This window comes from Bos javanicus, chromosome 7, assembly GCF_032452875.1.
Source record: "Bos javanicus breed banteng chromosome 7, ARS-OSU_banteng_1.0, whole genome shotgun sequence".
Classification (NCBI taxonomy): Eukaryota; Metazoa; Chordata; class Mammalia; order Artiodactyla; family Bovidae; genus Bos; species Bos javanicus.
The window spans coordinates 11,314,194-11,339,534 of NC_083874.1; the positions used below are offsets into that span (position 1 = coordinate 11,314,194).

A 25,341-nucleotide genomic window follows, 5' to 3' on the forward strand; every position below is an offset into this window, starting at 1 on the left:
TTCAGATATATCTATATATATTTTAGATCTCTCTCTCTATATATATATAATTTATGTGTGTGTATGCACGCCCAGTTGCTCAGTCATGTGTGACTCTTTGCGACCCCATGGACTGTAGCCTGCCAGGCTTCTCTGTCCGTGGGATTTTTCCAGGCAAGAATATCAGAGTGGGTTGCCAGTTCCTCGTTCAGTAGATTTTCCTGACCGAGGGATTGAACTTGTGTCTCCTGCATTAGCAGGCAGATTCACTACTACTCAGTCACCTACATATTCTTTCTCAGATTATTTCCCCTTATAGGTTACTACAAAATGTTGAATATAGTTCCTGTGTTAGATAATCAGTCCTTGCTGATTATCTATTTTATGGTTAGTAGCACCTCACAGCTCTTATGAACCTTTTTTAAAGATTTTTTTTAATGCGGACCATTTTTAAAGTCTTTATTGAATTGGTTACAATATCGTTTCTATCTTGTGTTTTGGGTTTTTTGCCAGAGGCATGTGGGATCTTGACCAGGGATGGAGTCTGCACCCCCTGCATTGGAAGGCAAAGACCTATCCATTGGAACACCAGGGAAGTCCCATCCTAGACTCTTAAGTGTTAATGTCACTGCTTACTGTGTCATTTAGTAGGGAAGGGGGACTGCACTCCACAACCTGCAGGAAGTTATTTTAGTGCCCTTTGCAGAGATAGGCCCCAGGCAGTGGGAGTTCAGAGTCCTAACCACTGGACCACCAGGTAATTCTCTTATTAAGTCCCTTATTTGTGGTAGACCACAGACTCTAGGGATTTGTCTTCTTTTTTCACTTTTACTACCAGGGCCTTGCAGAACAAAGTGTAATGTTGGCAGAACTAGGAAACAGCAGCTCAGAGAGGTGAAGCCACTTTCTCAGTGTCACACAGCAGAATCTGAATTAGAACGTCAAGTTCTGAGTCTCTGCTTTCTTTTTCCTTTCTCCTTGGTCTCTGGTGGGAGTTGGAGCACAAAATTTAAAGTGTTAAAAAACTGTCATCAGGATATTTTTGAAGGTCAAAACTCATGCCAGAAAAAAAGAGTAAAAGGTAAGATTCTACCCTATACTTGCATGATTTCACTTCTCCCTAATCCCAGTCCTGACGGATTCTGTGTTTAAAATTTTGCTATTTTGTTCACTATGGATTTATTCCCCCCCATTAAATTTGATATTTTAAACATACTGCAATATTGCATTAGAATAGTATCCATCTTGATGGTCGAATTTTTGTACCAAAGACGCTCAATCTAATACAGATCCCGCTTCTGTCTCTTCTCCTCCCCTAGAAAAACTGAGGCACGTAGGAGGGCGGGAGTGGGGCAGGAACGGGGGAGGGATGGGAGAGCCGTGTGGAGCCTGGTTGAGCAATCCGAGCTGCCCCGGGAAGGGCTGGACGCTGACCTTTGCTTATCGCTCACGGTGGAAGCAGCTAATTAAGTCCCCCGCCTGTGGGAGACCTTTCGCAGGGCGGCCCGCACCTCCTGCGGGGCCGAGATAGCCGCGGTCGCCCGGGCAGCCGTGACCTTTCCCGGCCCGAGGCGGCGGGGAGGCGGGAGAGAGCCGGACGAGCCTAAGCGGAAGTGGTGGCGGGTGTCGCTCTGGGGCTGGGCCCCGGGATCGAACCCTGGTCTCGCATCCCCACCTGCATCCCACCGCCGTAGGGCAACCGCGTGGGGGGAGGAAAACAGCGCCTGGTGACGTCATCGAACCCGGAGCCCGGCCTCCGCCACTAACGTCACAGACAAACAGCGCTGCGTCACCGTATTCCTTCCCTGACGTCAGCGCGCGAGACCAAGAACTGGCCCACAGGGAAAGGGAGAAGTCTGAAGAAAGAGATCTTTCCTTTCTCGCTCTTTGCATTTGGTAAGGCGTTTAAAGTACGCAGGAACGGACTACCACTCCCAGGGGGGCTTTGCGTGGCGCGCATGCGTATAGGCGCCAGCTAGAGAGCGCGGCAAACCTTTGGGTTAGATTGACATCCCTTTAGTCTAACCAGAAGACAGGCTTTAAGGCAGCAAACCAATCCCGACCTCACAGACCCCACCCCTTTATTCTTAGCCCGACGCTTCCTTGGGGGAGTGACGGGCTCCACTGCCTTTGAGGGCTCAGTTTCCTTTGATGGACATTAACACCGGTGAATCAGAGCGCCGGGAAGTCGAGAGGGTGTTGAAAAGCGTGCCTTGGGGCCAATAGGTTAGCGGCAGGGCCTGGCACCGTCCAATCACTTTTCCCGGTGTCGCCAATCACCCTGGACCCCGCCCCCCGAGCGTGACGTAAGTAGGGTGGGTAGCAACAGTTGCCCCGGTGAGGGAAACGGAGGCGCCATAGCCACGGTAGTCGTGGCGACCAAGCAACCCGGCAACGCGAGTCAACAACAACAACCGCCCGGCCGACCCCCACCCCCACCCCCCCGGCCCGGCCCGGGGACCCCGGCACGTTCTGTCCCCCTCCCAACATCGCCTCCGAGACCTCTGGAAAGCCCTTCCGCAGAAAGAAGTGGGAAGAAGCCGAGGTAACCCGGGCGGCCCCAGGGTGGCAGGCCGGGCCCGGGAGGGCGGCGGGGCCCGGGCGGCGGGTGTCGCTGTGGTCAGAGTCTTGGGGGAAGGGGCGGGCGGTCAAAATGGCGGCGGCGACCGTCGGGGCCGTGGGGGAGGGGGCTGGGTCCCGGCCGGGGCGACACCACCCGCCCCCGGGCCCAGCGGCCCGGCCCCCGCGAGGGGCGGGAGTTCGCAAGCCGGCGGCGAGTGGAGGTCGGCCGGCCCGGGCGGGGGGCTTTTATATGTCGGGAGGTACAAGGGGGCGGGACTTGGAGGGTTGGGCCAATGGGAGTGAGGGAGGGGCGAGGCGGGATCTAGGTGGATGGGCGGGGCCAGGCCGTAAGGTGTGGTTGGGGGCCGGCCGGTGCCCCAGGAACGGGGTGGGGCAGCTGCCGCCTAGGCCTTCCTGCTCCCTGAAGCACTGGAGGCCACCTGTGCCTCGTCATTTTAGAACCTGCCAGTACTTAGTGCCTGCCACATCTAGGCCTCAGTTTTCCATCCTGTAAAGTGGGTTCAGTCATTGCCATCTCTCCTCATTTTTTGCATTTCAGGCCTCCTAATTCCTTTCAGACATTTCTGTAGGGCTCATCCTTGAATTTTTTACTCCTATCTACTGTTTCTGAAAGTGTTTTATAGATTAACTGTTGGTCTTGATGTCAACGTTGCTGTTCCCTCCTAAATCTACCTTCTCTTTGAGAGGAGGTGAGGGTGGAGAGTTTTTTGAAGCTGCAGGCTAGGGGTAATGACTTTAGTCTGGATGATTTGGTTTGCAGAGAGCGAAGGCCTTGGCTGAGAGACATGATCTTGGGTGGCTGAGTTAGAGGAACCGAAACTTGATTGCTTCTCTGTGGGCAGCTCTAAGATCTCCTTCCTGTTGTCCCTGGGCAGGAGGCTTATTCCTGGAGATGGGGCCATTCCTAGCTTTTCAGCCTATCCTGGGCTTCCTCTCTGGGCATGGGGAGTAAATGGCTCCTGAGGAAGTTTCTGAAGCGGCTTCTCTTGGTCAGACACATGTTTTTGTGTCAATCAAGTTGGTGTCAGCTGGATCACATGTCACTGAAGAGGTACCAGCCTCCTGAGCCACGTGGGGAGGGAGCGGGGACACTGAGGTCAGAGACAAGGGGAAGTGCTCTACTTTGTTAGAGGAGAATCTGAGTGACTGCTTTGCTGGGCAACAAGATCTGCCAGCTTGGGGAAGATTTTTTTAAATAGCCAGCCAAGCCAAGTCCACTGTGCTTATTCTCCGTTTTGCTTTGGAGCTTGGCATCGGCAGGGCTGAGGGCAGACTGCAGCCGTTTTCTTTTAAAATCAATCAATAAACTTCAAGGAGAACAAATGTTCCAGGTTCTCCTAAAGCTTTCCCCCAGAAGTTTGAGATAAGGCTGGGAGAAGGGATGTCACTTCTCCAGGGACTTTTCCCAGGTCAGGGGTTACGGTAGAACCTCTTGAAATTTAAGAAAAGGAGAGATTTAATTTTTCAGTAAAAATTTAGAAATAACCAGGTTGTCAGATCATCAGCACCTGTTAGGCGAATTCTGATGCAGAAAGCAGTGTTACTGATGATCTAGTCTCATTGACTGCTTCTTCCACTCTCTGTGACCCCCCTTCCCCACCCCACCCCCCATATCTTAGGCGTTTGAAAGGCCCAAGCCCAGAGCAGTTATTAGACTCCAGAAGGGAATACTGGCTTTGGTTGCTTGCCTTTGAAACAATCAACTGCTCTCTAGCTGTGTGGTCCTGGGCAAGTAAGTTAACTTCTCTGGGCCTTAGTTTCCTCTCATCTAAACTAGGGGCAGTGATCATCGGTCACGATTTTAATCTCATGTTACGGTACTGTGGATCCCATAAAAGAATACATGTTGAGCATCAGATACATAGTAATTGCTTAGACTATGTTGACTGCTACTGTTATTATGACGATTATCACTTCCTGCTCAGCCCTTGGAATTATACCACTCACATTTATTTTTATCATCTCAAATCGGGTGACAGCCTAGTGGGTTTAAAGCTTGACTCACTTGCTGGTCCGTGTGGGCCGATGACAGGGATCCTGGGAAGCCGGGTCCTAGGACTCCAGTTTTTAGTGGGAAGGTGTCACTCTCCTAAGGCCCTTCTCCAGCCTTAGGAGAGGACCCAGAGAGAAAGTTTGTCCCTGGGCCCAGACTCAGACGCAGCCTTCTGGGAAGCAGCTGGATAAGCTGGGGCACTGGGTGTCATGGGAAAAGTGGGGATCTGAGAAAGGTGTCCCTGGGGCTAAGCGGCTCACCCTCCCCTCCTGCCACATGCTCCAGCATCTTGGGGCTGAAAACAAGGGTTGGGCTAGACAGGACTTTTCCCCACTCCTCCACCTGCCAGGGATACCACCTCCAGAGAGCAACTGCTTGCTGCACAGTCTTCCTGGCCTAAGGGGTCTGTTCTGGATTTGGAGGCATCACCTGCCCCTGTAGCACAGCTGCAGGAGGCAGTAACTTTTCTGCAAGCCTCTCTCACCAGTTGGTAGATTTCAACCGTCTTTGACATTCACTAGCAGTGTGTTGTTCCCAGCATTGTGGACACTTACTTGGCAGTGAAAGTGGAGCGGAGTCCCAGCTGTGTGCTTGAAAGTGTTCTCGTAGCTGGGAATAGAGTGATGGGTGCCCTTACCTTGTGGAGGGAAGAAGAAAATAACCAAACAGGATACAGGGCCAGGGGAAAAAATGAAACAGGAGTATGTGCTCCAGAGGGCTTGTAAAGGGGGAGCTTGAGACCTGACAAGGTGACCTATGAGCTGAGATGTGAGTGATAAGGAGCCAACAGGTGGAGGTGAGGAGAGCATGCCAGTAGATGGAAGAGCTGGGGCAAAAGTCCTGAGGCAGGGGGAGGCCTGGAGCGTTTGGGAAGGAGAGAGATTGTGGCTAGAACATTCAGAGTGAGAAAGGGGCCTGGAAGGGGCCAGATCCCATGAGGCCCTGTAGGTCATGGGAGGGGCTCTGGTTTTTATTTATTCTCTGTTATGGAAAACATTGGAACCTTTTCAACAGAGGAGCGACACAATAGGGTTTGCGTTTCAAAGACTCTTATAAAGGCAAGAGTGAAGCCAGGAGCCAGTGATGAGTGGGTCCAGGCAAGAGATGACGGTAACCATCAATACTAGCATGGTATTGATAAAGATGGAGGGAAAAGCCCAGCCTTAGGATATGTTCTGGAGGAATTATTCAGTCAGTTCAGTTCAGTTCAGTCGCTCAGTCGTGTCCAACACTTTGTGACCCCATGAATCGCAGCACTCCAGGCCTCCCTGTCCATCACCAACTCCCGGAGTTCACTCAGACTCACGTCCTTCGAGTCCGTGATGCCATCCAGCCATGTCATCCTCTGTCATCCCCTTCTCCTCCTGCCCCCAATCCCTCCCAGCATCAGAGTCTTTTCCAATGAGTCAACTCTTCGCATGAGGTGGCCAAAGTATTGGAGTTTCAGCTTCAACATCAGTCCTTCCAATGAACACCCAGGAGTGATCTCCTTTAGGATGGACTGGTTGGATCTCCTTGCAGTCCAAGGGACTCTCAAGAGTCTTCTCCAACACCACAGTTCAAAAGCATCAATTCTTCGGCACTCAGCTTTCTTCACAGTCCAACTCTCACATCCATACATGACCACTGGGAAAACCATAGCCTTGACTAAACGGACCTTTGTTGGCAAAGTAATGTCTCTGCTTTTGAATATGCTATCTAGGTTGGTCATAACTTTTCTTCCAAGGAGTAAGCGTCTTTTAATTTCATGGCTGCAGTCACCATCTGCAGTGATTTCGGAGCCCCCCAAAATTGATAAGTCTTAAAAACTAACTGGTGGGACTTCTCTGGTGGTCGAGTGGCCAAGACTCTGTGCTCCCAATGCAGGGGGCCCAGATTTGATCCCTGGTCAGGGAACTAGGTCCCACATGCTGCCCATCCTGTGTGCTGCAACTAAGACCCGCACAGCCAAATAAATAAATGAATGTCTGGTGGTTAGGACTCTGTGCTTTCACTGCTGGGGCCCAGGTTCAACCCCTGGCTGGGGAACTAAGATCCCGCAAGCCACGTGGTGTGGCAAACAAACAAATAAAAACACCCCCCCACACCAAAAAAAAAAAAAAAAAAAAAAACCCAAACTGGATATAGAGGATGAGGGAAACTCACACTGTTATATTTAATTTCCCCATTCCCCCAAAAGTTCGTTTTTGAAGCCAGTCTACAGGTGAGGAAAGTGAGGTTTTCTTGTCATTTCCTTGGGAGGGCCTTGTCCCAGATGTAAACCATTACAGCTAAACCTTCACCTGTTTTTTACGGTCTGTGATCTGAGAATGTTTTTACATTTTTAAGGACATTTTGTGACATGAATAATATATTGTGATATGTGAAAATTATGTAAAATTCAAATCTCAGTGTCTAGAAATAAACTTTTATTGGCACACAGCCACGCAACTGCTTGTTTACATATTGTCACGGCTGTTTTCACAGTCCAGTGGCAGAGCTGAGTCACTGGAATAGACTTGTCTGTCCTTGGAGTCAAAAATCTTGACTTCTGGCTGGCCCTTCACAGAAATATGCCAGCCCCGTCCTAAAGAATGGATTCAAACATTCTCCAAAAAACAGGTGTTGGCTTTGAAGATAGGTGCAGCCACTGGTGCATTTTTTGGCAGTTTCATTGCTAAGGAACAGATTTGCTGAGTCATGCTCAAATAGATGGGGAACACACCTCATCCTGTATAGATATTTGTGACTTATTCCTCTCCAGGGAACACCCTACCGAACTCTGCTCAACCTAGCCTTCCACAATTGGAAAAAATAAAAAGGGAGGTTCCCCGGTGAAATAATTATGGGAAATTTGGCATTCTGTATCATTCTTCCTGGAGACTAACAATGACAATGCTGAGAAGGTCTCCAGTAGAGAAGCTGGCTTAGCTGTTTTACCCATCTCCCCTTCCCCATTTTGAGCTCAGTTGTGTCCATGCCACCTCCCCCTGTCCTCGAGTGGAGACAAGGAGGCCTACAGGGTTTGCACCTTGAAGGGGAGAAAGCACCGGCAAGTGTGGAGGTTTTAAAGCCCTTTTATGGTGGGAGGGGCCACAAGGGGCCACTCTCCTAAGGCTGGGAAAGTCCAGGCCAGGGCTTCTCAGTGCCCTGTACAACCTGCCCCAGAATTATCCTGGCGACTAGCTCAAACGGCAGACTCCAGGGTCATCCCAGACTCTGTCAGTGGGCCCAGGAGTCTGCATTTAACTGACTCCCCAGGTGAGGCTGATGAACACCAGAGTCAGAATCTCTGCTTGGTGCCTGTTTCTAAGAGCTTGAGGATTGCGTCTCTCTCCTTTTCCCTCCAACCCCATGGATGCTTGTTGAGTGAATAATGATAATAGCAACTTCTACTTCTCAGTGCTTATTTGGTGCTCTGCTGATCACATTGGATCTTTGCAACAGCCCTATGAATCAGGTGTTATCATCCCCACACGAAAGATGGGGAAACTGAGGCCCAGAGGAAAATCAGTTACATGTTTTAAGAGACATGAATTAAGAGACAGGCCAGGGTTCAAGTGGAAGTGAGTCTGATACTGGTAGACAGGCACTGATCAGCAGCAGTGACTTGAGCATCCGATCTGGACCAGGGTTTGAACCCAGTACTGCGAGGAGGTCTGAGGAGGTGGGCCCCTCTAATACTGGCAGGAAAGAGTTTGGGGAGGGCAGGGGCTGGTGGGAGATGTTTTCCCTGTGTGCTTGGCAGGCAGTAGCCTCTCCCTCTCCAGGTGAGCAAGTTTTCCCTGCTACCTGAGTCCCTGGCAGGCCACCTTTCCATCCTGCACAGTGGGCAAGCCCAGAACCACTCCCTCAGACCTGGACCAGGGCCCTTGTCACTGTCCCTCTCTCTGTAATGACCAGGCTTGGCAGGGAGGGTGGCCTCAGGGCTCTGCCAGCTCTGTTCACACCAGCCATCGGAGCGTGGCATACCCAAGCCTACCAAGCCCACCCGAGTGCAGACAGCAGCCCTTGTTTCCTTTGTACTTAGCAGCCCAAAGCAGGGAGGCAGGGCCTGGAGGCTTGTAGTCTTGCCTAGAGCCTTGTTCAAGGGCCCCGGGCAATGAGGGGAACCAGAGCCATTTCTTAAGTGCTCAGGCTGCACCAGGAGCTTGGCCAAACACTGCCCACACCATCAGACAGAGCTCTGCAGCAGCCTTGCACTGTAGGCCTGCTACCCTCCCATTGCACAGATGGGGCAGTTGAGGCCCAGGGAGTGGACACCCTCCTCGCAAGTCACACAGCGGGGAGGTAGTCAATTTCAAGTCGTGCACAGGTCCATCCAGGGTTTGTGACTCACCTGCCTTGCCCCCTGCTGACCTGGATTCGTCTTGGGTTTGGCATCCAAGGGCAGAGTCCAGATCCCCAGAGAGCGAGATACAGGGAGGTGCGAAGAACACAGGCACCACGGTGCTGGCTGGCCTGCGGTCTCCCTTGGGCTTCTCTGGTGGGCTCCCCGCCCCTGAGTTCTGCTGCTCCAACCAGGCCTTGGGTAGGTGGCATTACCTCTGTGGGTGGGCCTTAGGTGTCTCCATCTGAAAAACAGGAAAGATGCCATCTACCGACTGTGAGCCCTGGGCCTGGCTCCCTGAGTAGGGCTGTGGGCTAACAGCACATATCTGGGGGTCAGAGAGACCTGGCTTCAAATCCTTTTTCTTGCTGGTTGCCGTCGCAGGCCTGTGTGCAGGTCACTCCTGAGCCTTGTTTTGTTCATGTGTGAAATGGGCACAGTGGCTCCTCCCTTGCCAGCCTGCTGTGAGGAGGTAATCACAGTGATTACCTGGGGTTTCTGATCACCAAGTAGCAGTTATTTTTCTCTTTCCCTTGAAAATCTCTTTTAGTCCCCCTGCAGCTGGCTGGCCATGGCACACAGGTGCTCGAGGATTATTGCAGAAGAGCCTCTGGCTCAGCCCTGCAGTGTCACGCTGCTGAAGGCCACAGGTCACCGCGACCCCGCAGGCAAATCTCTTACACTGAGATATGTCTAGGGCCATCAGGGACCACATAACTGTGAGGGGTGGAGCTTCTCTTAACCACTCCTGCATTTGTTCCACTGTCCCTAGAAGCTCCTTAGAGAAGGAGTCAGGAAACCGGTGGCCCACTCCCTGCTGAGGCGGGGCTCAGCGAGGGGCGGGGCTTATACTGACGATTTGCCTCACTCACAGTACTTGCCTCACACCGAGCGCCTGAGAGAGGCACCACAGACAGTTAGCAGCCAGAAAAGCTGCCTCTGCATGGTCAGGTGGGCCCCATTCTGAAGTCAGCAGGGCCTACTCCCAGCCCAGTCGCCCCAGGCCCTAGAAGGCCACTGTTCAGGGAGGAGCTCACATCTGGCGTCGCCACCTACAAATGCTCTCATTTCTATGGCCGCAAGCAGCTCAGGGGGCTTTTTGGACTCAAAACACCTTCCCCGTGTCTGGCATTCCGCACCCCCCCCCACCACCCCCGCCTCGGGGAATGACACTCAGCCAAGAATCCAAGCCCAGATGGCAGGCAAGGAGGGGACTGGAAGAGGCTGGCTGTGGGACAGCTTTCCCCATGACCTTCCTTCCCAGCAGTTAGCCCAGTAGTCCAGTGCTCAGAGTGCCCAGGGTTCAGACTCAGTCCCACCTCTTCCCTGCTGTGTGGCCTGGGGCAAGCTCCTTAACCTTTCTGAGTCTCAAGCATGGATGCAATTGTTGCAGAGTTTTAAATAAAGTAATGTAGAGACTCGGAGAAGGCAATGGCACCCCACTCCAGTACTCTTGCCTGGAAAATCCCATGGACGGAGGAGCCTGGTAGGCTGCAGTCCATGGGGTCGCTAGGAGTCGGACATGACTGAGCAACTTCACTTTCACTTTTCACTTTCATGCATTGGAGAAGAAAATGGCAACCCACTCCAGTGTTCTTGCCTGGAGAATCCCAGGGACGGAGGAGCCTGGTGGACTGCCGTCTATGGGGTCGCACAGAGTCAAACATGACTGAAGCGACTTAGCAGCAGCAGCAGCAGAGACTAGATTCTGTGTGCTTCCACTGCCTGGAGTAGGGGTTTGATCCCTGGCCGGGGAACTAAGATCTCACATGTCATCCAGCATGGCCAAAAAATTAAAAAATTAAAGTTAATTGTAAAGAAAGTATGCAGGACAGTGCCTGCAGGCACTCTCAGGAGAACTGTATAATTTGTTTCTGGGCAAAAGTCGGAGGTCTCCCAGCCCAGGGGTCCCCCAGGCGCTGGAGCCTGCGAAGGAAGAAGGCAGGAATCCTGGGTCAGGGTGAGTGGAAGAGGCGCAGACCAGCCCTGGTCCATCCTCAGTTGCTGTGCAGCAGCGGGTTGGTTAGATCTTGCCACCAGCCTCGGAATGTAATTAAGTTGCTGATGAACCCAAACGTGTCTCTGGGGAGCCAGGAGCTGTCCCTGGTTTCCTCTGCCTGTAGATTAATTCTTGTTTTTCCTTCTTTTTCTCCCTCCTCTTCTCTCTCCCCCCTCCCTCCTTCTTCCCAAGCAAGCAAAAAAAAAAAAAAAAAAAGCCTTATTTATTATCATTTTCCCCACTGTTGGCATGGCAACACAGGCGTACGTTACTGAGTTACAGGCGGCCCCGCAACCATCCCAGCCACCACAGGCTCCGCCGCAAGCCCAGCCGCCACCGCCGCCCTCCGCGGCACCCCAGCCCCCCCAGCCCCCCGCCACCGCCGCCACCCCCCAGCCCCAGTATGTCACCGAGCTGCAGAATCCGCAGCCCCAGGCACAGCCACCGGGCAGCCAGAAGCCGTATGTGACAGAGCTCCCGGCTGCCCCCACGCCCTCGCAGCCGGCCGGCGCACCCACCCCGTCCCCGGCATCCCAGCAGTACATCGTGGTCACTGTCTCCGGTAAGTGGACGCGTGCTCGGAGCCAGGGCACCCTGTGAACAACTCCAGCAAGAGTTTGGGGGAGCCTAGCCTTATGGATGTGGGGGCATCCCAGAGCCCTCCCGTCATCACTTATTGTGCCTATCACCCGGAGGGCAGCTTTTTAACTGTCTCAGGTCCACAGGTGGGATTTGCGGTACATCTCTGGGGAAGGCTTCCCTGGTGGCTTAAGACAGTAAACGATCTACCTGCAGTGTGGGAGACCTGGGTTTGATCCCTGGGTCGGAAGACCTGGAGGAGGGCATGGCCACCCACTCCAGTCCTCTTGCCGTGAGAATCCCAGGGACGGGGAGCCTGGCGGGCTACAGTCCATGGGGTTGCAAAAGAGTCGGACACAACTGAGCGACTAACACTTTGACTTTTTTCACTTTCTGGGGAAGAAGTAGTCAGACCAAGCAGGGAGGACTCTGTGCCCCCCAGAATCCTCCCCGCCAGGGCAGCTCTTTGAGCTGGTTCTGTCTCTGTCCTCAAGTAAGATGTCACTCAATGAAAGGCTTGGGCAGTAGAGTTAATTTGCAAACACCTGCCAGAACTGGAGGGGAAGCATTCGGCCATCATCCATAAAGGGACTGTAACAACTTCAAGTGACTTCCCTGGTGGTCCAGTGGTTAAGAATCCACCTTCCAATGCAGGGAACCCAGGTTCGAGCCCTGGTTGGGGAACTGAGATCCCACAGGTGGCAGGGCAGCTAAGCCTGAGCGCTCTGGAGCCTGCCCAGCTGGTGCAACCAAGACCCAACCCAGTCAAAATTTTTAAAAACAAAAAGTAACAGTTTTGAGCTCAGGGGCTGCCTGTGAGGTGCTCCCAGCTGCAGTTCAGGGAGGTCCACTGGGAGGTCTGGAGGGGTTGCTCCCCCTCCCTTCTGTTTCATTTTTGACAAGACTTGAGCCAAGCAGGGCTCTTGGTTGGATGAGTTCGTGAGTGTGTGATGTGGCCAGGGGATCCTGTTTGTCATTGCAGCCGCCCCCCTGAGGCTGTGGAGCAAATGACCAGGAGGCTTGGGCCGTGGCACCCATGGTTCCTGCCTCAGAGCATCTTCCCTATGCCCGCTTCCTCTAGAATGGGGACGGGCTGAGCAGAGGGAAGTGGAAGCAGAGAGTCAGGATAGGTGGTCATTCCCCGGAGGGAGATGGTGGGGCTCAGATGAACTTCCCTGGCCGTCCAGTGGTTAGGACTCTGCGCTTCTACTACAGGGAACATAGCTTCCATCCTTAGCTGAGGAACTAAGATCCTAACATCCCACACGCTGCATGGTGCGGCCAAAAAAAAACAGGTGGCGCTCAGGACAGGACTGGGCACCTTTAATGGTTTCCGGTGTTCCCTGTGTAGAGGGGAGGCTGGCCCCAGTCTTTCCGCAATGGAAAAGGAAGTGGTGGGGATCCTAAGGGCATCTTGGGAGGCTGTGGAAAGTGCAGGTCAATTAACTTGACCCTAGGACAATGAAGAGTCAAAACTGGTGGCAAGTGACACGGCCCCGTGGGACCACAATGGAAGCAGTTGGGCCCCGGTAGTGTCAAGGAGGCTCCCGCAGTGTCAGGGTCCCCAGGGAGGGCGGGGGCACGCAGGGGCTCGGGACAATGACTCTTTGCGACACAGACTGGTGTGGAGGAGGGTCTCAGCTGGCATGGGAGAGTCAGCTGAGTACAGAGCGAGGCCAGGCGCAGGATGTGGCCGGGGTCACCAGGCCACATCTCCAGGGCGTTCTTAGCCCAGTATCCTCACCAGCATCCTCCCTGCTCTCTGAAAAACCCAGGCCCCCGGCTGCCCCCTCACCTCCAGCACCTCCCTCTCATTCTGTGTCCTTAACCCCGCACCCTGCTCCTGACCTCACTGTGGACAAGGCATTGTCATGTGACAAGAAGGGCCCCATCTCCCACCCACCCAGCCTCCCAGCACCCAGGCCCCATCTGCACCCACCAGCTCTGCTTTCCTGTTGCTGGAAGGGTGAAGTGGCCCCATGGCAGTTCCAGGCTGCCCGCTCCAGGACTTCTGCCGTCCCAGCCTCATTACTTAGTCCCTCTCTGGTAGATCTTTTCTACCTGCTTGTAAAAATACAGCAGCTCCCATTTTAACCAGGGCCCCCAGGCCCTGTACCCGCTACCGCAGTCGTCCTGTTTTCTTCCCTTAGTTGTTGTTTAGTTACTAATTCATGTCTGATTCTTTACGACTCCATGGACTATAGCCCACCAGGTTCCTCTGTCCATGGCATTCTCCAGGGAAGAAAACGGAAATGGGTTGCCATTTCCTTTTCCAAGGGATCTTCCCAACCCAGGGATGGAACTCATGTCTTCTGCATCTCCTGCATTGGCAGGCGGATTCTTTACCACTGAGCCACCTGGGAAGCCCTCCCTTTAAGTCAGAATTCCTCAAAGGATTCATCCTCCCTTCCTTAGTCTCTGCCCCTTCACTCAGAGCTCTGTCTCCTCAATCCCAGAGTCCCAGGCAGGATCACCCATGGCCCCCATCTTGTCAACCCACTGGTCACCCTCTATTCTCCTCTCCCCTGGCCTCTGGGCAGCACATGACAGTTTCTCCCCTCCCCCCATCCCCCCAGAGATGCCCTCCTGCTCTGGTCTCTGCCCACCTCCCTGCCTCCCCATCTCGGTTCCCCCTTGCTCCTTCCTCCTCATGTCCCTTACCTTGTGCACCATGACCTCATCAGCTGAGGCCTCCTCTCTGCTCCAGGGCCTTGTCCTGTCCCTTAGCCTCTGATGCCACCTCTGTACGACAATGCCCACCCGACGTTGTCGGCCCTGAGTCCTCGCCACCTGTGACCCATCCACGTGGTTCCACAGACCTCTCAAACCAGCATGGCCTGATGGCAATTTGGAATTTCTTTCCTTCTTCAAATGTGGCCTCCTTTGAGACTTCCTTGTCCTAGTAAATATCACCCTCTCTCTCCCCCCACCCCAGGCCAGGGTCAGCCTTGACTCCTGTCTTACCCATCCTTTTTTTTTTTCCTGGCTGCATGGCGTGGCATGCAGAATGCTAGTTCCCCAACCAGGGATCGAAACCATGCCGCCCCTGCAGTGGGAGTACAGAGTCGTAACCACTGGACCACCAGGGAGGTCCCCTGTCTTACCCATCCTTGAGCAAGCAAGCTGTCTGGGCTCCATGTCCTAAATCCAACCAGAACCCACCACCTCTCCCACCTCCCTGTCCCCTACCCTGGTCCAGCCTCTGTTCAGACCCTTCACAGTCCTCCCCAACAGCAACCAGAGGGAGCCTCTTGATAACTGTTGATTTGATTCCATTATGTCCCAGCTCAACCCGGATTATTCCAAAGCAGGTGGCCCTGGGGGCACTCTCTGAGAAAGCCTGGCCTGGCCTTTCTTGCCTCTAGGAGATCTGGATCCCTGTGATAGGGACCAGCTCCACACTCCCTGCGCCGCTACTGACAAAAGTCCAACCTCCTGACTCTGGCCATCCAGGCCTGCTGGCCACCCAGCCCCATCTGGTATCAACCTTCCCCCCTACATTCCTGCTTCAGCCCCACTGGCTTTCCTGTGGCTCCGCAAACCTTCCAGGCTCAATTCGTCTCTGGGCCTTGGCACTCTCGTTGCCCTCTGCCTGGAGCTCTCCCATCCCAGACCCTCTGGTGGCTTATCCCTCATGAATGCTGACCTGACCCAGCTCAGCGCTCCCATCCCATCTCGGGGCCTCTGGGCAGCGGAGAGCAGGCAGGAGGGCTTGCCTGTCGCTGCTAGAGGACTTCTCATAGCCTCCACTTATTGGCCCTGGACCTCCTGAGTGCTGGCTTTTGTTGCTTGCTGTGTCTGGGGTCCCCAGAACAAGGGTCTGGAATGGACGCACGACTGTAGACCCCAGCATCCCCCAAGTCCCAGCCCGTCTCCTCTCTTCCCTTGTCTTCTCCAGCTCCTCCCACCACCCCCCTCCTCCACCCTCAGGGAGGCCCTGGTACCTACTGGTCAAAGCCTTCGGTACCCCCCTCTCCTGGCCCCCATCATGCCGTGGGGCACTCAGTGTGGGTGGGTTGCGGTGTTGATGTGACCGGTTGTGGATGTGAATCTCAGCCTCCTTTCTTTGGTCAGTGGCCTCATTATCTTTCACAGTGGTCCTGGGGAACTGCCTGTCCCTTCTGCTCCTGGTTCTGCCAGCAGCAGGCCTGTCCCCGGAATGGTTACCAGACACTGCTTCCTTGATTTGTTCTATGAGGACTCCTGTGGCTTCGTTGACCCCTCCCCCACCCCTGGCAGTGATTTCTGAGGGTTCCTTTGTAACCCTTAGTGTCCCTTTTATCTAAGGGTGGCCTCTGGGCCACGTGAGCCGGTCCTGGAGGTGGAGGTGGGGGTGTAACTAACACCAGCAAAGGCTGCAGCAAGGTGCCTGGGGCTCCTCCGGAGCCAGAAGCAATGTGAGCTGAGCAGGGACCCAGGGAGTTGCAGGCAGGAGGCAGGGCGGGGCCCAGGAGCCAGACATGGAGCCCAGACTGGAAGCCAGCCAGGAGCTCTGCCGTAGAAGCAGCTCCTCTCGCCCAGTCCTCAGGAGCTCTGCCCTAAGGTGACTTTGGAGGTGATGGGAAGGAAGCTCAAATTTCCAGCTTAGGAACACTCCTCTAGATCCATAATACCCCGTCCTCAGAGGCCACCAGGCTATCACCCAAAACCCAAGTGGAAGGAAGACCTTGTGAGTCCTGCCGGCCATCCCTAGAAAGATGAGACCAAGCCGGTGGAAGGGGATAGGGCTGGACTGAAGAAGGGATCATGTCCAGCCTCTCTTCCCTGCTTCTGTCTCACTTGGAGCCCCTGGAAGTCCAAGACTTGTGTCAAGATGAGGGACCCGGAAGGTGTTTATCAGTGTCCCCAAGCATAGATGGGGAAACTGAGGTCAGGACAGACAAGGGACCCAGGGCCCTGGGGGCATCAGGAATCCACAGGCTCCCCTCCCAATGAGCTGTTGACTGAAATCATTGGCAGGACGGGAGCGAAGGATCAGGAGGAAGAGGAACAGACGGCCCCATGTGTGGTCTGTGGTGACCTGGGTCCCGTCTTGGAGTCCAGCCTCTCAGGCTTCCCTCTGTCCTCTCCCAAGTAGCTCAAAGTGGCCTGTGAGGCCAGAGTAGGTCTCAGTGAGAAAGTAAGTGCAAGGGCCAGGGAGGAAGAGAAGCTCATCAGATCGAGGGACAGGAAATCAGCTGCCGCTTCCTGGCTAGAGATTTGAGACGGCGGGGCCCTCTCTGGCCTGTGCGCATGTGCAAAGTGGAGCTTGCAGACAGATGCTGATGCTCACGGACTCAGGGTCCCTCACGCAGACATGTGCACACGCAGAGCCAGGGCGAGACACTGTGGCAGGAGTCCCACCTTGGCCACAGGAAGCCCCTCGTCTAAAGAGTAGACTATAGAATCTCACCTGCTCATCCTCGTGATGCAGCCTGGCCAGGATGGGGGTTCCAGCCTTAAGGGCCACCCCTGAAGCAGGAGATGGGCAAGACTGTCTCCTGGATCTTCCTTATCCCAGGTGATGCTGGATCCCAGCAAGTCCCCAGGCCTCCAGCTGCTCCGGGTCCCCACTCAAGGACCAACCTTGCCCTTTTCATCAGAGTACCAGGGTGTTGGAGGGGATGGGAGAAGCCCCCAACTCGCTGCCCACCCTGAGCCAGGCTGAACCTGCCACGGGCCTCCTGGGTCAGGCACTGTCCCTTGGGCCATGGACACCCAGGTGTGCCGGGGCCCTCACGGGACTGGGTGCTTTCTCGGCTTTCTCCCCGCGGGCCGGCTCAGTGAGGGCCTCCTCTTTGATGATGACAGGGAAGCCTGAGTGGTTGCGAGGGGTGATTCTAGCAAAACAGAGGAATCAGTATCTCCTCGAACGAGCTGCAGAGTTGTCCCAGGGCCTCCCCCACGTCTGGCCCACACCTAGCATACACAGTCATGTGCTGTGCTTCAGACTTGGCCCCTGAGGTCTTTGCTTCTACCTGCATGCGGCCACCTTTCTGTTCTAGCCAGTCCCTTCTCCATGTCTCCCTGCAACAGCCAAGGCCTAGCTCCCCACTTTAGAGGCTGAGACCCAAAAGGACGCTCCGAGCCTTTTGTGTCCCCCACAGGCCCTCGGCTCAGACACATGCCTCCTTACCCACATGCCTGAGTCTGCATCTCCCTGCCTTTGGGGCCTCAGCCTAGGCCTGGCCTGTGACTCTGGTCCCAGCCCCACCCCACCTCTGAAACTGCTGGGAGTAACCAGGAGATAAAGGGGGTGGGGTGGCTGGTGTCCCAGCTGGGATGAGGGTCTCCCAACCAGTGCCTCTGGGGACACTCGCCCCATGCTCCTCCCTCTCAGCTGCCCTGCTAATCACTTAGCAAGATGTGCATGAAACCCGACCTGCACCTTCCTGAAAGCATCTCTGGGTACCAGCCTCCCTCTTGACCCCAGAGCATAGCCCCAGCCCCTCAAAGGCCCCGCTCGGGCTGGGAGGGAAGTATGTTTATCCCAAGAGGACTGCCAGGAGCGCTGGGGGGATTAGCTCCCCAAGGTTGCAGGTATAAAGCCGCCCGCGCACCCTGCTGTTCTGGAGAGGTGGGCAAGGATCAAGGAGTGCCGGGCAGGCTCCTGGGGACTGACGGGCAGGGACTGGGGCGGAAGGGGGGCACCATGTTCTATGACTGCCTCTTCTCGGCTGCCTATCAGCGTGAGTACCCACCTGCCCAGCTCCTGCCCCCCACCCCCACCGAGGACAGGGAGGCTCTGACAGTGGCAAGGGAGGAGGGGATGTTTGACAGCAGGCTGGTGAAACTTTCTGGGGTCACTCCTCTGACCAGCTTCCGATCCTGGGAAGCCAGGGGTCACCTCAAGGCAGGTGGTCCTGATGCTTTCCAGGGCTGTGGGACCCCTGGGAGGTGGGGTTGATGGGGTCGGTCATGGTCCACAGTCCTGCATGCTGGGCAAAGGAGTTCATCTCCCCAAGCCTCCACTGCATCTTGGCTTGTCAGTCAACCCTTCTGGACACTGACTTCAGGACAATGAGGTCGAGGGGGCGGGGGTGGCTGCTAATGGGTGTTAAGGATTATAGGTCCTTGTGGCCCCTAGCCCACTCCAATGGGCAGTCTTGTGGCTGGACAGGGGCCAGACAGGATTCCTGGAGAGGCCTAGCCTCATCTGGAGCTGGCTTCAGGCAGCAGCATCTATCTAGACGGCCTCAGGCTCAGGGTGGGGGTGGAGGCAGCAGGCAGAGCTGACCTGGTGACCTTTCCCCACAGAGGGTGCCATGCGGGCCAGCGAGACTGTGTCAGAGGCCAGCCCGGGCTCCACGGCTAGCCAGACCGGAGTCCCCACTCAGGTGGTTCAGCAGGTGCAGGGCACCCAGCAGGTAGGACACGCCCCGCCCCCAGGGTGGACAGAGAGCACGCCGCGCGGGCAGTGGGGCTATGGCTATAGTGACCTTGCTTCCCCCCACCCCCAGTCCTGCTGCTGGAGCCATCTGCTCACCTGTTCTTACCAAGATGCTCACTGCTAAAAAAAAAATCCCTACCCCTCCACCCCGCCTTTCCCCCACCCCGGCCAGGCCTCCCTGGGGAAACCAGCCCGGTTCAGGCCCTTCTTCCTTTCCCCACAGCGGCTACTGGTCCAGACAAGTGTGCAGGCCAAGCCGGGCCACGTGTCACCCCTCCAGCTCACCAACATCCCGGTGTCCCAGCAGGTAAGCGCCCCGCCTCTGGCCCCCACACCCCACTCTGAGAGCCCTTCCAGGGTGTACAACCAACCCCTGGAGCCTGCTCGGATCTGCCCGCACCAGCCTCGAGAATGTGGGGCCTACCCTGGGGTGGCCAGTGAGGCCGTGTCAGGCAGGGCCCATCGGGCAAGAAGGAGCTGCAGGAGTCATCTTAACAGAGAGACCTGAGGATTGACAGGAACACGGCTGGTGTTCCTGTCCAACCCTGGTGTTCCTGTCCAACCCTGATATTCCAGAGCAGAGAACCCAAAGCCTGTTAGGAACCAAGAGCCCAGCACCGGGAGCAAGTGCACAGTGATCTGTGGGCTGCAAGGCTGCACAGCGGCCGCTGGGGTCTGGCATGAACTGGGACAAAGTCCTGCCCAGTTTTCAGGGTGGGAGCACATTTTGAGGCCCATGGAGCCAGGTGCCCTGGGAAAAAACTTCAGCTCTGCTGAGTATGGGCTCCAGGACCTTGGGCAATTGCTTCTGCTGTCCTAAGCCTCGCTGTCACCCTCTGAAATTCAGGAGCCACCACGCATCGGGACTGTGTGGGCAATTCCGGGAGCCCGCAGGCAGGAAGCGCTAAGATAGCACCTGGCTCAGCACATTGCTGTTGAGTCACTCAGTCGTGTCCCCCTCTTTTGCGACCCCATGGACTGTAGCCCACTAAGCTCCTCTGTCCATGGGATTTCCCAGGCAAGAATAGTGTAGTGAGTTGCCATTTCCTTCTTCAGGGGATCTTCCCGACCCAGGGATTGAACGAACCCACATCTCCTGCATTGGCAGGTGGGTTCTTTACCACTGAGCCACCAGGGAAGCCCCTGGCACAGCACAGGTGCGCATTAAAAACACACGGGCCAGGGGATTTCCTTGGTGGTCCAGTGGTTAAGACTCTGCACTTCTAATGCAGGGAACTCGATCCCTGGTCCGGGAACTGAGATCCCACATGCCTTGAGGAGGGCAAAAAAGAAAAACCTACACGCACACAGGTCATTGTCAGTGAACTATGGTCCTTCTCCCTTCTCGCTCCAGGCTCTTCCCACGCAGCGTCTGGTAGTGCAGAGCACAGCCCCGGGCGGCAAGGGTGGCCAGGTCTCCCTGACGGTGCATGGCACCCAGCAAGTGCACTCACCCCCCGAGGTAGGTGGTGGCCCCTTCAGCCATCCTCCCCGCCCCTCTCCCCAAAGGAGTGAGGACTCCCTCCTTTGAAGTCCCTGTTGAGCCTGGGTGTGGGAGGCTCGGCCGCTGGATTCTGCTCTGCTGGCTCTGCTCTGCTGGCTCTGAGCTGAGTTTGGCTCCAGGAGGAGGCACCTTCTCTCCTGGGCCAGGATGAATCTCAAAGTTCCAGCTCTGGGCCCTGCATCCCAGGAAGCAAAAGTGGCCGTCTTCCAACCATAGTGTGAATACTGAGGATCCCTAATTCCCATGAGGATGTGGAGGCAGGCGAGCCGTGGATGGCTGGGAGGATGGGTGTCAGCAGTCAGACTTTGAGGTCCCAGGCTGAGACATTCAGTTCTGGGGGTCTCTGGACAGGCCCTCAGAGCCTTCTGAGCCTAGAGTTTTCGAGGCATGAAACAAGTAATGATACCCACCCCTCATCTACTTCCCATGACACAGAGCTGATGGGGGCTCTGCAGCCAGCCCACCCAAGGTCAGCACTTGGTACCACCACTCACAGCTGTGTGGCCCTGCACACGTCCCTTCCCATCTGCGCCTTCACAACTCATCTGGAAAGTGGGGACCCCCAGACCTAGCCTTTCTCACCTCAGGGCTGCAGTCCAGCTGCTGATGGAGGCAGCTGGGGGCCGCTGAGTGGAGGCCAAAGTCCTCATCCTCCTCACTGGGGAAGACGGGCCTCCCCAGCATCTCTGGGCTGAACTCTGAGCCTTGCCCTGGGATCCCTGGGGCTGCGGGAGGGACCAGGCGTCTGGACGCCCGGGACAGTTATCAGCTTAGGTGGCTGGGAGACGTCCCCCCCAGCCGTTGTCCTCCCCGAATAACTCTTGGGACAGGGTTTGTCAGGGCCCGGCTGCCTCACACACTCTCTGCGCCTCCTTCCCTTGCAGCGGTCACCCGTGCAGGCCAACAGCTCCTCCGGCAAGACGGCCGGGGCCCCCACGGGCACGGTGCCACAGCAGCTGCAAGTCCATGGCGTCCAGCAGAGTGTCCCCGTCACCCAAGAGGTGCCAGGCCAAGGCGGGCGGTGGCAGGGGCAAGGGGTGCCAGCCCAGTGGCCTCTGCATCCTCCTAAAGCTGTTTGTCGGGGTGGTGGTGGGGAAGCCGGTGGGGGTCCAGCCCCAGCCGGCCACCGGGGCCTGCGGCAAGCAGCTCTGCTTCTCTCCAGACTCTACGTTCTCATCTAAATACTGAGGGCCAGGGAGCTAGGTGGTTGGGGCTGCTGTGGAAAGCACCTCAGACTGAATAGGCACTGGGAACAGCTTCGAGAAGCAACCTTGGCATCTCCAGGCCCATTTGCCTGGAGCCAAGTCCTGGCTCGCCCCCAAGGGGCTCAGGGAGAGGCCTCAGCCTGTTAAGTCCATGCCCCATCTTCCAGAGGAGGCCTCACTCTGAGCTGCCAGCCACCGTGGCCAGAGCAGGTTATAAGGCAAGGGTTGTCTGTCATTTGGTCATTACCAGTCAGGTTGGGGGGTGGTTTCCACCCCCTCAGAAAACCAGATGAAAGCCATAGATGCTCTCCCTGGAGGAAAGCAGAAACTCCACCCTGAAGGACTCAACAGATATTCTCCAGCCAGACACCACAGCCCCTCGGAATCTAGCCCTGAGTTCATCACTCAGCTGCTCCCCGCCTCCCAGCCTCTGTCCCTCACTCTGTTCTGAGGGTAATGCCGGCGTCCCCGCCATAGCATGGAAGTGAGGACTTGCTGGATGCCGAGGTGCGGGATGACCATGTAGGCGGTTGGGGTGGGGAGCAGGGACCCCTCCTCGGTCAGCTCCAAGTTCAGCTCTCAGTCCTACTTCCTGTCAGCCTCACCTGGTAGAGCCCGGGTTCACCATGGCACCCAGAGTCAACCTGCTAAGGAACCTGGAAGCCACATGATGTGGGGCCAGTAGTGAAAAGCTGGAGAAAGGCTGCCAGTGCTGGGGACAGGGGTGGCGCTTGAGGACAGGCGGGCAGCCATCCTGGCCATGGCTATCGCAGTCTGACTTGCCTTTCCCTCCCCGCAGAGGTCGGTGGTTCAGGCCACTCCACAGGTGCCCAAAGCTGGCCCCGTGCAGCAGCTCACCGTGCAAGGACTCCAGCCGGTCCATGTGGCTCAAGAGGTGTGTGTCTCACCCACATGCCTCTGGGCAAACTGGGGCTCAGTCCCGGAGGTGGGGGGGGGGAGCGGGGGCGGGGAAGGTGCAGGCCCCTCAGGCCGCAGGGAGGGAATGCAGCCCCCCTGGGGGGGTCTGGGTGGAGGGTGGTAGCTGGAACTTTGAGAAACCCAGCCCCACCCTGGACTCCCAATTCCAACCATGGGCCTCAAGCCTTCCTCTTTGCCAGCACCGGGCAGTTCAGGGTCCAGGCTTTGCTAAGAGAGAGCTCTGGATTGCCCCTTCCCTGACACCGGGTGGGGTCTTCTGGTCGGGTTGCTGCCTAGTGTCAGCAGCCCGGTGGGCGGTGGAGGCCTGGACAGCCGCCCGCTGCCGGCCCCGGTGACCCCTCAGTATCTCTGTTTGTCCTCCAGAGCTCAGGCAGTCAGTTTCCCGCTAGGAAGGCAGAGCAGCAAGAGCCCTGGCCCACGCCGCCACCGGAGCCGCCGCCGCCCCGGCCGCCCACGCCTGGGCCCGGGCCGGGTGCGCTGGCCCCGGAACCGCCAGCTTGCCGCGGGGAGGCCGCGCAGCTAGGCAGCCCCGAGCCGCTGCCGCCCCATTACGAGCCGGGCGCCGAGCAGTGGGTGGAGCTGGTGGGCTTCCTGCCCCCGCACCTGCTCCTGCCGCAGCAGAAAGTGGTCCTCGAGCCACTACCCGGGCTGCCGGCCCGAGCCAGCCCCGACCAGAGGGTCAGGATCCAGAGAGTCCCCCAGGTGCTAGTGTTCGGCACGGCCGCCACGGCCCTCAAAGTAGGTGGCGGACGCACGGGCGGGGGTGCGAGGGGCGGGCGGGGGCGGGATCCGCCGGCCCCGGCCCGCGCCCGGCCCCGCAGGCCCTTTAGACCCCACCTCCACCCAAACAGCCTGGGGACCCATCTCTGATTACCCGCCCCCCCCCCCTCCCCGCCCTACCAAAGCGGGCTCCTGGTCCCAGGCTCTGCCCCTACAGACTGGGATGGGGGATGGGTGGGGAACTCAGGCCCCGCCCCCGCCCCGCTTTGTCAGTAGTTCCAGATTCTGACCCACCAGTGGGGCCCCAGCCTTGGTCCCGGCTCCGCCCGTCGCATCCTGTGCACCTAGGCCCCGCCCCCATAGGCAGGGGTCCCTCCCTGATGCAGGCGCCTCTCCTGCAGCCATGGCTAGTTCCCAGCTCCGGCCGGCTTAACCATCAGGCTTGTACCAGAACTTGGCTCTGCCGCTGGGGTTCAGCTTTCATGCCCGCAGTAGGACCCTGTCTGGGGTCCCCTCCACCCACCTCATCTCAACCCTACCCTTGCTGTCCCTAGTTCAAGCAGAGAGGCCTGGCTTTTCCTGACGCCGCTGTGCCTCATTCCCAGCGCTGGCCCTGTCCAGGGTGTTCAGAGAGCCCCTAAGTGCAGCCTCCCAGCCGGGGATCTGGGAGTCCCCGTGAGCTTGGCCAGCTGCCAGACTTTGAGAAGCAGGGAGGTGGGGAGCCAACCCACCCCTGACCCTCTGTGTCCCCTTCCTCCCATGCCAGGTGCAGCAGCTCCAGCAGGTGCCGGTCTCACACGTGTACCCCAGCCAAGTGCAGTACGTGGAGGGTGGCGATGCCAGCTACACGGCGAGTGCCATGTGAGTGGGGCGGGGGTGGGGGAAGGGACAGGAGGAGGAGCATGGGTCTGCTCAGGATCCCTTCCCAGAACTTGAAGCCCCAGTCTCCAGCAGACCAGCTAGCCTTCAAGGTGAAAACAGGTGATAACAGTGAAGCAGAGGGGACCCTGGCATGTTGGGAAAGGCGTTCCAGCATTGCGTCAGGCTTTGGAGTCAGGGAGGGGGCTCTGGTTGTTTGCAAAAAAACAAAAAAACATGGACTTCCCTGGCAGTCCAGTGGTTGAGACTGCGCTTCCGATGCCAGGGGCGCAGGTTCGATCCCTGATCAGGGAACTAAGATTTGACACGTCACAAGACATGGCCCGAAAAGAAATTGCAAAAAAGGAAAAGAAGTTTAATTTTACAAGATAAAATTTTTAATGAGTAGGGAACGTTAAACAGTGAAGAAGAAATCTTTACTCCTGATCCCCAAGCCTGCCCCAGAGGAGATGCTGCGCCCCATTTCTTTGTTTCCTCCCTGAGATACTCTGAGAATAGAAATTACCTGCTTTGTGTGTTGAGAAATAGAGGCAGTGTGTTCTGTCCCCTGTTTCTTCCCCTGCCACATAGCTTCGAGCTCTCCATGTGGGTCTCAGTTATTCTCTTTAATCACCGTGTGTAACTCCACTGCTCAGTCACAGCATGAATGTCATATGGCCAGTCACCCCCAGGTAGCACGTAGACGACTTCCACTCTCAGCTGCTGTACATGGCTCTGCCTTAGTACCTGCCATATCAGGCATATGTCAGCCCCAGGCCTGCCCTAACCTCGGCTCTGGCTCCTTGCTGGGGATCCTCCACACACCACCACCTTCTGTCTCCCCTTCTTCACAGTAATAATTCCAGGACTTAGAGTTATTCTAGTTGTCCGTTCAGCTTCCCAGGGGGCGCTAGTGCTAAAGAACCTGCCTGCCAAGGCAGGAGACGCGGGTTTGATCCCCGGGTTGGGAAGATCTGCTGGAGAAGGGCATGACAATCCACTCCAGTATTCTTGCCTGGAGAATCCCATGGACACATGAATTATTTGAGTTTTGAGAAGTTTCATTGACTTTCTTTGCATTTGCCTGATGTCTTTCTCACGTCCCAACCACCTGTCCCTGTGGGCATGACACTGGGGGTGGATTAGCTCATGGAATGACTTGATCCCTGGGTCCTGATCCTGTGGGTGTGGGGCCCCGGCCCCTGAGTCATGGTCTACAGCATCCAGCAACCTCATGGTTCTGTTGATTTATTTCCCGCACTGCCTGGCTCTCATCTGTGCAGGTGACCAGTGCTGGCGGGGGC

The 25,341-nt window shown here is 56.4% G+C and overlaps 1 protein-coding gene across 6 annotated transcripts in view; it reads left to right on the top strand.

Moving 5' to 3' along the window:
• The first annotated feature begins 1,372 nt into the window (after nt 1–1,372).
• The window catches only part of RFX1 (regulatory factor X1), a 35,422-nt gene continuing 11,453 nt past the window's right edge, over nt 1,373–25,341 (top strand). Inside the window, exons 1-9 of one of the 6 annotated variants that reach the window (XM_061421900.1) lie at nt 1,945–2,524; nt 11,056–11,425; nt 18,679–18,788; nt 19,035–19,118; nt 20,166–20,273; nt 21,200–21,316; nt 22,320–22,415; nt 22,823–23,197; nt 23,946–24,040. In XM_061421900.1, the coding sequence (XP_061277884.1) occupies nt 11,113–11,425; nt 18,679–18,788; nt 19,035–19,118; nt 20,166–20,273; nt 21,200–21,316; nt 22,320–22,415; nt 22,823–23,197; nt 23,946–24,040 (1,298 nt within the window). In that variant the 5' untranslated portion in view covers nt 1,945–2,524; nt 11,056–11,112. The other 5 variants (XM_061421902.1, XM_061421903.1, XM_061421899.1 and 2 more) reach the window with 5 other exon arrangements.